Source organism: Phaseolus vulgaris, chromosome 4 (assembly GCF_051622355.1).
Source record: "Phaseolus vulgaris cultivar YP4 chromosome 4, ASM5162235v1, whole genome shotgun sequence".
NCBI lineage: Eukaryota > Viridiplantae > Streptophyta > Magnoliopsida > Fabales > Fabaceae > Phaseolus > Phaseolus vulgaris.
Genome location: NC_143501.1, coordinates 48,493,295 through 48,506,247, shown reverse-complemented (window position 1 = coordinate 48,506,247; position 12,953 = coordinate 48,493,295). Strand labels below are relative to the sequence as shown.

Here is a 12,953-nt window from a genome sequence, read left to right as displayed (position 1 = left end):
TAGAAACCATTTAACAATAATAGAAACTAATTTAAAAACAAAGAAATTTTAGTTTTTAAAATGGTATCTAATTTAGTCACTATAGCAACTAATTATTTTTTGTCTCTAAAATTGGTTTCTATTTCATGATTTTCTTGTAATGTGTGTAATGTGATCACGAAAATTATTAAATAAAAATTAATTTAAAATATAAAAATAATTAATTATTATATTAATTAAATTAGATATTATTTTATAAACTAAAAAATTATTAGTATCTAAAATAGTTTATTATTAGTAAAATATTATTAATTAATTTTTAAATTGATATCTAACTTTAATTACCAAAATTTTATTTATTAACTATTTTATATTTTAAATTAGTTATTATAAACTAATTTAGAGTATTTATAATGTGAATTTTGAAGTAAAAAAATATTAAATATAAACTAATTTTAAAAATTAAAATAATTCATTTGTAGAGACACATAATTGAAAAAGAAACTCACTATAATTTATAATTTAAGATGTTAAAATGATTTATTTGTAGAGACACATAATTGAAAACTAGTAGTTATGGACATTTATTAAGAATGCAGGTGAGCAGAGTGAAAGTGAAGAGAGAAAAAAAGGTGGTGGGAAGAGAACAATAAATAGTAATGCTGCATGAGTACAATACATTTGAAATGGCATGAATTGGAAAAAATGATTTATTTCAGAATACTAAATAAGGAAATTACAGTAATTGATTATGAAGGGAAGCACATGCATGGTCAGAACAAAATCAGAAAATGCCAGATTTCAGACTGTTCATATGAAACAAAAATTTTGTTTATTAGTGTCAGATTTCACACTGTTCATCTCAATGATATGCTACATTATTTCAAAGGATAAAGTAAAGAATCATAGCAATTTAAGTTAATGCTTATTTCTTTTATATTTTTACAATTTGTATTGCACAAGTTTAAAAGATTTAATATAGAAGAAAAATCAATAAAAAGGTATAATAAATAAGATAAGACTACAATGTAAAAGGTAATAATTATTTTAATTATTTTAAAATTTATTATAGAAGTCACATTTAGCAATTTTACCTTAAACACTTTTCTTAAAAAGTTTGAGTTGCATTTGATTATAAATGCATTAATATTCGATTTAATTTTATGAATTTAAAAACATGAAAACTCAGCAATTGAAATTCTAATAACCAAACTAGTAATGAACCTTAAAAATATTCCTCATTTTACCTACAAGGAATATATCAGCTATTATTTTCCTGCTCCACCACCAAAACATATCAACATTAACATTATTCTTGGATTGTTTTAAGGAGATACAATGAAAAAAATCAATACTAATAAAATACTAATAAGACATAACCAAAGTTGTAAAGGAGATTATGATATTATCTTCAATTTAAAATCTCAAGACTATCAATTTGTGATTTTTTTTTATTAGAGAAGTAGTTGCATGATTCCATATTAGAGTAGGATAAATATTCAAAATTGTTAACGAAGAAGTAAATTTAAAATTTAATTCAAATTTATAAAATATGAGTGGTTTAATAGGAGTTCGATAGCGGTGGTCCAATAGCATCTCGATAACGGTTGTCCAATAACAATTCGATAACGAGTGATCTAAGGTCAACAAACTCTTGTTAGGATATGGTTTAAATTACTTTGATACCATATTAAAAAGTGAATTTTAAGTTTAACTCTACCTTATAAAATCAGTTTATAACTCACATATATACTAAAAAATATCTTTATCTCTAATTAATGTGGAATCTTGGTTATTTTGTATTCAATATGGGACTTAAACCTACTTAAGTCTATAAAAGTGTACTCACTTATTATAGAAGTTTTCTCATTCTCTTGTTCCTCTCCTTCTCTTCCTAAAATACTCTATCAACCACCACCTAACAAAAACAAAAGTCCCATCATCACCTTGATACATGCACATCCAAATTACATAAATAGTATAGTCATCATAGTGTTGATTTAGCAAGTTTAGTGATTTGATATTTATACATAGAATAGTACATGGTACGAAAGGAACTAGGTAGCACATTGATTAACCAAGAGTGTGGTAAAGAAAAGTGGATCCAATGTCATAAATGATAGGTGAGAAAATATTTACTCCTCAGCAGCTTGTAATTAAATTTTGGAACCAAACTCCTCTGATATCTTGACCTAGCCACTACCATCTAACCAAATGTAACTTAATGCATGTCACCCTTTTCTTTAGGAACCTTTCATTTTCTCTCTCTCTCTCTCTCATTTACTCTTCCTACAACCACCCAAATTTTCCTTCTTTTTCTTCTTCATGATTTGAGTCACATACATTAGCATAACAAGAGAAGAGGAGCAATGGGTGGAAGCAAAAATGAAGAAGTGAAATATATGAATGATGAGTTGCAAACCATTTTTCTGGCCAACTTGGATGAGGCACCTGCTAGAAGGCGTGCTCGTGAGGCCTTTAAGCATATTCAACTTGCCATTGATCATTGCTTGTTTCGGGTAACTAATATAATGTATCTTCTTTTTATATCACATTAAGCTATGTTTGATTTCACTCTAATCTCGTGAAAGATATTAGTTAACATATTCCACAGAAATCATATATAGTAATATAATGCAAAAAAGTTTGAACTGATAACTTCTTGTTTTATCTTTATCATGAGAAGCAATTGATTATTTATCACTGTGAAATTAATCCCAATACATTGTTTTAGTTGAAAAATGAATTTTGAGTTTAAATTGAACTACACTATACAGTTTTTTTTTCTTGGATAAAAAAATTATACTGAAATTTATTACAAATTTACTTTGTTAATAAAAACATCTAAACATAAATATCATTAATGTAAAATTCATTATAAACACTAGTTCAAACACATATACTAAATGTGAAAGAGATTTTTGGACATGAAATATGAACTATGCTCAAACAATGAGAGCCAAAAAGGTTGGTATTCTGAATATTAATTTGATCACATATTGTGACACAAACCATCTATTCCAAAAATATCGAGTGAGTATAGAGAAGATTATTGTAGCTCATTTCTGTTTTGAAATTTGCTGCAGTTACCATCAGATGGGGTGAAGATGAAAGAGGTAAAGAACTCTCATTCTTATATTCTCTCATTCAATTTATATGCTTAATCTTGATGGCTCTAGTTACAGTTCACTTTGACTTTAAACTTGGAGAGTTAAGAATAAATTAAAAAAAGTGTGTTCATGTATAATTAATCATTAATTACATTGTTTGTGAAATTCTAGGTGATAGTATCACACAAGACTTATCATTAATTTGATGAAATAATTCCAATATTTGTTTGTATGCAGGTTTATGAAGTGAACTCCAGAGGAATAAAAATATTCTCTAAAAGTTGGCTTCCAGAAAGTTCTCCTTTGAAAGCAATCATTTGTTACTGTCATGGATATGCAGACACTTGCACATTTTACTTCGAAGGCATGAAAAGATCTATAATAAATGAGAGATTAGTTTAATATGTTTATGAAGAAAAGAGATAGATAATAGGATGTCATTGTGTCTTGAATTTAGGAGTTGCAAGGAAGTTAGCATCATCTGGATATGGAGTATTTGCATTGGATTACCCTGGATTTGGCCTATCAGATGGTCTTCATGGTTATATTCCTAGCTTTGAAAATCTAGTGAATGATGCCGTCGAACATTTCTCAAAAATTAAGGGTAAGATCTGATTTTCCATTATTTCAGATAATTCTTTTTAGTGTCATTGTGGGTTTTCTCAAATGTTTGCATGAAGTTTTCTTCTTGAACAAATAACAACTCAAATACAATTTCAGAAGTGTTTTTAGTAGTTATTCAGTTAGAACTAGATTTTTAATTAGAAAAGTCTAGTACTAATTGAAGAACAACACTGACAATATTTACAACATTTAGCACTATTACATTTTATCCAATCATAACTAGAGTTTTCATTCGAAAAGTTTAATGCAAATTGAAGAACAATACTGGAAATATTTAAGGAATTGTTTTTAAATTTTGTCCTTGCACAAATCCATGCAGTGGCTTGTCATTTTCATTTTGAATTTTGTGTGAATAACTCTGTTGCATTTGCATGACAGAACAAAAGAAGTATCAAGATGTGCCAAGCTTCTTGTTGGGTGAATCCATGGGAGGAGCCGTTGCCTTGAATATTCACTTCAAACAACCTACTGCATGGAATGGTGCTGCACTTATTGCACCTTTGTGCAAGGTGTATCTCCTTGAATTTGAAAAACTAGAATTACTTGATTGCTCAATCCATATGTAAGTATGCTAACCAATTTTCTTGAGTAGTTTGCTGAGGATATGATTCCACATTGGTTGGTGAAGCAAATACTAATTGGTGTAGCCAAAGTCCTTCCCAAAACTAAGTTAGTTCCACAAAAGGAAGAGGTGAAAGATAATATATTTAGAGATCCGAACAAGAGAAAACTGGTGGGTGTACCACATCAAGCTTGAATTATGTGAAGTTAAATAGAGGAAATAATCCATGTTTGTTTTCTCTTCTTCTATTAACGATTTTTCTAAATGGTTCTCTCCAGGCACCCTATAATGTGTTACTCTACAAGGATAGGCCAAGACTGGGAACTGCATTGGAGCTGTTGAAAGCCACACAGGAGCTAGAACAGCGTTTGGAAGAAGTATATGATATATTTCCCCTTGACTTGCTTTTCAGTACTATTTAATTGCCTTCCTTTATATGAAGATAAACTATATATTTGAAATGCTGAATAAGATTTCATGAGGAAACTAACAACCAAATTCCTTAAAACAAACGAAACAAGCAAACAACATATCAGGTTGGTCTTAATTTTCCTGATATTTTGGTGACTGCACGAATAAACCTAAGCTAATGCATAATTGTAGGAAAAAAACTTGTGGTATCAAAGTCTTGTTACTTCCTTGAGCTATTCCACATGTTTCTTTTTTATAATAACTTTCTTGAGCTATTGGACATGTTTCTGGATGAACTTTCTCTGTCAATGAAACTCACAGAAGAGTTTTAATTGCCAGGTTTCTCTGCCACTGTTGATCATGCATGGAGAGGCTGATATAATTACTGATCCATCAGCTAGCAAGGCTTTGTATGAGAAAGCTAAAGTTAAAGACAAGAAACTCTGCCTCTATAAGGATGCTTTCCATACTCTACTTGAAGGTGAACCTGATGAAACTATATTTCACGTACTTGGTGATATTATATCTTGGCTTGACGAGCATAGCAGCAGAAAAAACACATATCAGGCACCTTAGCATATTGGTTTGCCACAAAATTAGCCATTAAATTCAGTTTGTGTAATGTTTTATTAGGGGAATTAGAAGGTGAAATGGACTCGGAGTAAACAATCAAATGTGGACTTTAATGTTCAAAGCTTGAATATCAATTTACACCTGTTTGGTTGCTTGAATATCAATTTTCTCTCTTCTTTGGTTCAAATTCAATTAATTGATGTCTAATAAGAAAATCCAATTTGTTGATGTTGCATGATACCATGTCAACGACTACATGCGTTTGGTTTTGTATCATATGTAATCTAAGTAACTTGCTTAGGCTGTAACCAGTAGCCTTTACATTTATCCAAACCCATGGTATACTTCTTTGAGGTTGATCACCCCTAACACTTGTGATGAAAATAAATAAAAGCCAAGGCTTGAGTCAGTTTATACTTCAAATGGGATCAAAGATCTTCAACATGAAGAGGAATCAAAAGTGCCCAGTTTGCTTGTTTTTGTTTATTCTAATTCGGGTGATGTTGATTCTTTGTTAGCACTCATCAATAATTATAACAGTAACATATTGCAATTAGCTTTAGTTGACAGACAACTTATGTATAATACTGCAAATACTTTTAGTACTCTTTATCAAAATTGGAACATTTGATAATATAACTTTTTTTATAAGACTTACACAACATGCAACTTTAGATTGGAACATCATTATTCTCTCCAGTACATATATCTATATAGTAACAGTCTTTACTACAAATAAGCCAGCTTTGCATGTGTAATCAAATTACATTTGGAAAATCCAATCTTCAATATCATTACTTGTGATTTCATACAAAATTATAATAAAACACATGGGAATCGGATATCTAAGCTAGTAAGGGATCAGGTTTATAATTTGATTATTGCATGAACCCATTTGCCAAATTCCTTTGTGCCTCCTTTGACATTCAATATTTATCATTAAATTCCTCTTAAATACTTTTTACATAAAACCAATGTCAACAAAAAGACAAGTAAAAATTGCAAGCAAATATGGACAGTAGAGCATGTTTGATAGCTATAACCAAAATTGTGCCTCTTATCCCATTAAATCAGCATAGCACATTTATTGTCTACTTCACCGAATTGAAAGTAAAATCTCAGGAAGGCATAGTAATATCAATATAGTAAATACAAGAGAAGAATGATCCTTTGCCAAATAGCCTATTACAATGTGAAGATTTACAATAATCAGCTACAATGTGGGGAATAGGCTCCTGTATACAGCGCAAATTTTGTCCATGCAGCTCAAAAGTCAACCAGCATACTAAAAGATGGTAGTAGAAAAACCAGAGACGAGTATATAATGGATGATGAATTTTTGCTGCTGCAAGATCCCGAATCTAGGCACATCTTTGTACAAGTTTGAATAAATGAACACCGTATTTTCATCTCAAAAGAATGTGCTAATAGAGGAAGTACCATACAAGTTGCTTATAACCTGCCTCTTGATAATCCTACATGTAGGGAAAATTACTGCATTTAATCCCTAAAGGGATAAAAAAAAATGCCTCAACCGTAGAACAGAATTGAGAATTACAACCAGCGCATTAGGTAAACTGCTTTTAGTATTGACAATCCAAGAATCACAGAGCTAAGGCATGGCATCAGAATTACATAACTCGGGATTATTATGCTTTCCTAAAATGAAGTGTGTTGCAAATGCAAACTTATGAGCTAAATGATCAGTAGCAAAGCTAATACCTTTAAGCGTCATGTAATGGAAGATGTGATCCAGGAAACTTCAATACAAATATGTCAACCGGTCTTCAAGAATGCTCGTCACTTACGAATTTTGAAAACTCAGGTCCTCATCATCTTCCCAATCACTTTCTTCCTCATCATCTAACCAGTTGCTTTTGTCCTCGTCATCAAAACCATCCGAATCTTCATTCTCACTCTGCATTCCCAATAACTGGATTGTCATTGTAGTTAAAAATTATTTTTGCTCTTATTTCTTTCTTTCAATCTTTCTCCCCCTTGCCCTCTTTTAGCTGATAAGTAAATATTATTATAAGCAGTATCATATTCCATATTAATCATTTAATAAATTCCAAAAACTTACCATTGAGTTTCACCTGAGAAACTTAACTGTAAGTACATGAAATTATAAATGCCCGAGCTACCATTTAGAAATAGCACCAAATTGGCAAAAACTATTTGATAGCCTTACCAAAATCAAGCAGTCAAGAGAATGAACAGAGACTAGGAGTATCTTACAAGGGTCAATTCTGAGATGTTGTCTATTTGGTTATGATCCTCTTCCTCTGAGCTCGACCCATCTTCATCATTCAAATCTTGAGGCTTATCCTGATTAAATTTAAAAGACTTAGCTAATATAGGCCCTGGTTTATTTTAAAATTTGAAAGTCAATTCTCACATTTTCCAATGAAAAACACTTTCTAATGTGCATATGTGGTTCAGATTAATTTAGACACGCATCTCATCACATCCAACTGTTCAAAGTTAATTATATCAAAATCAATTCTACCTAACTTCAAATCAAGAGGGCGTATATTAACCACGATTCTGACCTGTTAATAGGCTGTCAACTTCACATTTAATTGAGCAGAGTGAATTTATAGAATTATATAATTGCTAACACTGGGACAAACAGAAGTAGGGACTAAGAACATAAGATTTTCAGACATAGACCATTCCAAACTAATTCTGGAGACACTTGACGACTTCATGACATGACCAATCTCACATGTTTAAAATATCTAAAGCAGATCCCGTAACATAATGTTAGTCTAGGCACAGGAGGAAGCAGATGGGTTAAGATTGATTTCAGAGTCTATAACTCGACATATGCAGAGAGGGTAGTTGCTGTCTTGTCAAGCAGTCATAATGATGAAGAAACTATTTATTCTGACTGTAATCAATCAAGTCAATTCTGTCTAACTTTTAGCAGTGACCTCTCCTCTACATCAAAGTAATACTAAATAATTGCTAATAAGTTACCAATACTTACAAGTTCTTTTTTCAATTCTTCTATAGTCTTTTCCAGTTCAGTAATATGCTGACTCAGAGCCTGCAAATTCACACAAGACCAAATGTAACATCATAGATACAAAGTCAGGAATAGATCAGTAGTTGTCATATAGAAAATAGGAACCTCGTGACGTTGCATGGCTACATGTCGCTTTAATGCCTTTCCCTTCGTTAGAAGGTTTCTTGGCCTCAGATTAATTGGGCGTTTATAATTCTTTCCACGATAGTAAATAAGAGCAAATTCTTTGGAAACTTTTTCTATTGCAACCAGTATTCCACCACTCTCATATTCAAGTAACCTTGCTGTGTCTTCCACAAAAGCAAGAGTCTTTTGTTTTGTCATCAATTTTACAAGTTCTCGGTGTTTCCAATGCAAATGCATATTCTCGACGACACCATCAAAAACACCACGTATACCTGGAGATTATAATAGAAAGATGTCAGCTTTGCATTGCTAGAATAGAGCAACTTTTGTAGAGTTTAAAATTACTCACCAAGTGGTAAGTATGGTTTCATTCTTAAACCAACTTTACGGAACATAACACGTTCTTCATCTGTGATTGTTTCCTGGTCATAATCAGGACCAGCTGGAACCATCGATGATTCTATTTTAGCTAAGAGCTTTTCTGCTCTATGCTTTTTGGTCTGGGCCTGTTCAGACATTAGAATGGTAATATGATGAGCAATGAAAGTCCAGTTTTGTAAAGACAACCATAAAAAGGAACTGTTACAGTTACATCCTCTTATGCTGCACTCATATACGCATATATTGCAGAAATAAATTACAGCCTACTCCAACCAGACAATCATACAGCAGCTAAAAATAAAGCTGAAAAAGCTGGCAGGATTTATATTCTAATCAATCAAGAATTCCAATCTGAGAGACTACTAAAATATATAATGAGAATAAGTTATATCCACCAATGCACTATAAACCCAGTCTCACTTTCAGGTGAAATAAACCAATTACTATCACTAGCATATAATATCTTTAAAAAATATATAGATACTTACTATAAATAGTTTATGTTCAATTTTTCTGACAAGTTTAGCAGTCTTGGCTTTGGCAGCTTCTTCCAGCATCTTCTCACGTTCTCCAGGAGATATTTCCCTCCCCCATCGAGCCTGGGCCTCATAGAACTCTGCTAAAGTCCCAGCCTGTGCTGTTGCTTCACCTTGCCCTGATGGAATTGCATTCACTGCTCTGTACCGTAACTTGTCTTCAACATCCTGCACTTGCTTTGTCATTTCCTCTCTTTCAGCTAAAACAGCAGCCACATTTATTGGAACGAAGTCTTTCCCACGGTATATAACAATGAAATATTTATTCCTTAGCAGCAAGGTACCTCCTGTTAACATCTGTATCAAAACAAGAAAAAATAATCACTCTTCTGAAATTGAAATTGACAGTGCTAGCAGTGTATCACGTCTATGCAATTAGATGGACATGGAGAAAAAACAAGATTTAGCCACATTACATAGATTAAACCCAGAGAATGTGTTATATCTTCAATATAACAGAATTGTCTTGTGATAACAGTAAAATATAAAATAACTCCAGTGGTGAATGATATTTTGGCAAAAAATGTGAAGGCATATTAATTGTGTGTGAGTATATAGTTTCCTTTTAATTATTCCTAGCTAGCTACTCGTTTGCTACCTGATAAAATTACAGGAAAAGGAAAACCAGTGGTTTCCTCAAAGATAAAGGCAAAAACAAATTATAATTCTGATTGGTGACTAGCAGAATAAAAGCAAAGCCAGCAGCTTCGAAGAACAATTAGATTAGGTCCAAAACTTAATATAAGATTTACATCCAAGTGTGTATTAATTGAAAGGTCAAGACATCGATGGAATGAAATGTATTAGATCTGACACAAGCATGATTGCACACAAGTCAAAATTTCCAAATTACAAATAACCAAACCTTCAGCTCCTCAGACATCAGTTCATTGTTTGTGTTTTGGATGCCAGGTTTGACAGCAATCTTTGCAACTAAACTTTTCTCCCAAAGCTTAAGAATAGCACATGCTAGACCTTGGTGATTTCTATTTCTCCCTTCAAAAAATTTAAAAAAATATTTATACAAGCACAACGGAAAAGAAATTTAATAAATATTGCAGTGGATGAATCTTACCTAAGGCAAAATGACAAGGAATTGATTTTGCAAGTTTCCTTAAATTGGTCATCTCTGCACTAGTCAGCCGAGAACGCATTCCTGTAGGAAGAAGCCTAAACGGTGTTTTGTAACCTGGAACTGTTTTTGGAAGTAAATCAGCATCAACAGGGAGTATCCCCGTACCCCACCATCCAACAAAACGGGGACCTAATTCATCAAGAAGTGCATTGTACTCTCTTTCTGCCTCAGTGACATTCTTAGACTGTTCTTGCTCCCTCACAACCACCTCACTTTTTCCCCGAGATGTGGCTGCATTACTGACTTCACTTTTCAACAAACTTCCTGATGAGACATCAGGCACAAAAAAGTCATTACCTTTCTTGTCATTAACTTCCTTCCTTGAGTCAGGCCCTTGGTAATCAATACCACGATACACCATCATAACACTCCCTGCCCTCCATGTGACCAATCCGCCAGTTCGACGCTGCACACTACAACTAATCAGTCCATTGTCCATCAAACAAAACACAGTCAACATCACCATTCAACATACACAGAAACACACAGCAAGAAACAACATTCTAATTTGATAGAAAAGGAAGAAAAACAAATGCACACTTAAAATGCAACTAAAAACTCACCAAGACCCTAATTGGAGAAACATCCCCATAAGCACATACACGAGAAATAAAAGCTCAACTTATGTATTTAAACTTTATAAAGGTTCTCTCTTCTGACTTAAGTAAAAACCAATGTACATGAGCTGATTTAAACTTATAAAAGATGTTCAATTCATTGGTTTTTTGTTTTCTTTTCCTACGCATTAAATCGTTTCTTGAGAAATTTCTCCAGACAGAGGCTAAGACAAGAACAACAATGAAGTGATGTAACTAGTAAATAACATTTTTGGACATCCCAACAATAAACACTCAATTGACATCTCTATCTCTATCTCATTTCTTGTCACATTATACATGCATTTGGAAAACCTTTGAGAATGTGTAAGCTATAACTCTAGCTTTCTAGTAAACATGAAAAACCACATCTAGGAACCAAATGCACATTACATCACTTATCACTTTTAAACTTCACTCTCGTTCTCTCTCTCAGTATAGATTACCGTGGATCATTTTTGAACCAGTAATTGGTGTCTATGCCATGCTATGTGTTTATGTTAAGTGTTTGAGAAAGGGTAAGAATTGAACCTCAACAATCTCATGAGCCTTCCTCATATCCTTTGCAAGTTCCTCATGAAACTTGAGTCTCACCAATTCCTCCTTCATCCACCTCTTATGAATCTTCTCCATCACCTCCTCAGTGAGTCCAGCCTTGGGGACACTCACCCTCTCCCTCACACGCATCCCCTCTCTCCTCAACCTCCTCAGCAACTCATCCTCAAGGGTCAAATCGGCCAAACTAGGAGCCGTAAGCCTCCTCGTCTTCAACCCTTCTTCATCTCTTCCACTCCTAACCACCACAACCTTCTCCTCCTCCCTCTCCCACGGCAGCATCATCTCCTCCTCCTCATCCTCGCCCACCAGCCCGGCGTCCGGCCTTCCCCAGTCCCGCCGGAGCAACTCGCTCAGCCTCTCATCTCCGGTCACCGGCGCCGGATTACTAGCCGGCAATTCTTCCTTTTGTTCTGGTTTTTCGTCTTCTTCTTCTTCTTCAATCAGACCCAAGTTGCGTAACCGAAGGACGATTCTCTCGACGGCGTTCTGCGGTTGTTTTGGGGTTGTGCGGTGAATTGGGTCGTCGACAGTGAGGGGTTCGGTGACCCTTTTGGGAGAGGGGGATTTGGTAAGCCAGGGTGCAGAGGCGTTAGGTTTAGGGGTTGGGAGAGAAGCAAAGGTGAGTGTGCGAAATGGGAATTTGTGGAAAGAGCGAGAAGGAGGAGGAGGGTTGAGTGATGAAAAAGAAAATTCTGAGAGTTTACAAGTGTTGGGAAACGCCATTGTTGAGTTGGTATATTAGTGTTAGCTTTTGTGAAACATTTTCTTTGAGTTTGGATAAAGAGAAAGTTGCAGAGTGAGGAACAGAACAAAGGAAGAACAAAGGATGAGAGCGACGAGGAGGGTCACTCAGTAACATGTAACATGATAAGATGTTTTTGTTTCAGAACCTTTTTTTAACTTGCAATTTAAATTATTAAATATTAAAGAAAACACACACATATATATATATATATATTAAATCTTTTTAAGATTTAAATTAAGATTAAAAGAATCATATAAATATATATATATATATATATATATAAAAAAAAAAAGAGTAAGAGTTCTAAAGTAAGAAAGGAATATGATAAGTGTGTAATTTTGGTAATTACTTTGAAGAGGAGATGAGACTAAAGTAAAAGAATATAGTGATGTTAATATATTATAAATAAAATATGTATACAAAACAGTGAAATTTTGTGATATATTTATTGTTTTAAGGAATTATTTAAAGTATAATTAAAGTCTTTACTTTTATTTCAGTATTTTTCTTTTTTTCAAAGATGCTTTCAAGATAAGTGATTGAAGTTTTATTTTAGATCTTATTATGTTATATTATTTTTAAGATA

General features: G+C 33.1%; 2 protein-coding genes across 3 annotated transcripts; one reads left to right on the top strand and one right to left on the bottom strand.

The window, feature by feature from the left end:
• Positions 1-2,168: 2,168 nt before the first annotated feature.
• LOC137838014 (caffeoylshikimate esterase) lies at positions 2,169-5,417 on the top strand. Of its 2 annotated transcripts, XM_068647220.1 has the most exons (8): positions 2,169-2,498; positions 3,066-3,095; positions 3,327-3,453; positions 3,547-3,693; positions 4,092-4,222; positions 4,306-4,446; positions 4,554-4,652; positions 5,026-5,417. In XM_068647220.1, exons 1-8 carry the CDS (start codon positions 2,349-2,351, stop codon positions 5,260-5,262), a joined length of 1,062 nt encoding a protein of 353 aa, XP_068503321.1. In that variant the 5' UTR covers positions 2,169-2,348; the 3' UTR covers positions 5,263-5,417. The 2 variants fall into 2 exon arrangements, with proteins under 2 accessions (XP_068503321.1, XP_090157472.1); XM_090301346.1 differs by lacking the exon at positions 3,066-3,095 and having other exon boundaries at positions 2,205-2,498.
• An 870-nt stretch (positions 5,418-6,287) lies between these two features.
• Positions 6,288-12,511, bottom strand: EMB1865 (CRS1 / YhbY (CRM) domain-containing protein). Its single transcript, XM_068647219.2, has 10 exons — positions 11,596-12,511; positions 10,409-10,874; positions 10,199-10,329; positions 9,286-9,630; positions 8,766-8,922; positions 8,396-8,688; positions 8,252-8,311; positions 7,498-7,587; positions 6,982-7,177; positions 6,288-6,734 (listed from the first exon to the last, which is right to left on the bottom strand). Exons 1-9 carry the CDS (start codon positions 12,343-12,345, stop codon positions 7,064-7,066), a joined length of 2,406 nt encoding a protein of 801 aa, XP_068503320.1. The 5' UTR covers positions 12,346-12,511; the 3' UTR covers positions 6,288-6,734; positions 6,982-7,063.
• Between the last annotated feature and the right edge of the window lie 442 nt (positions 12,512-12,953).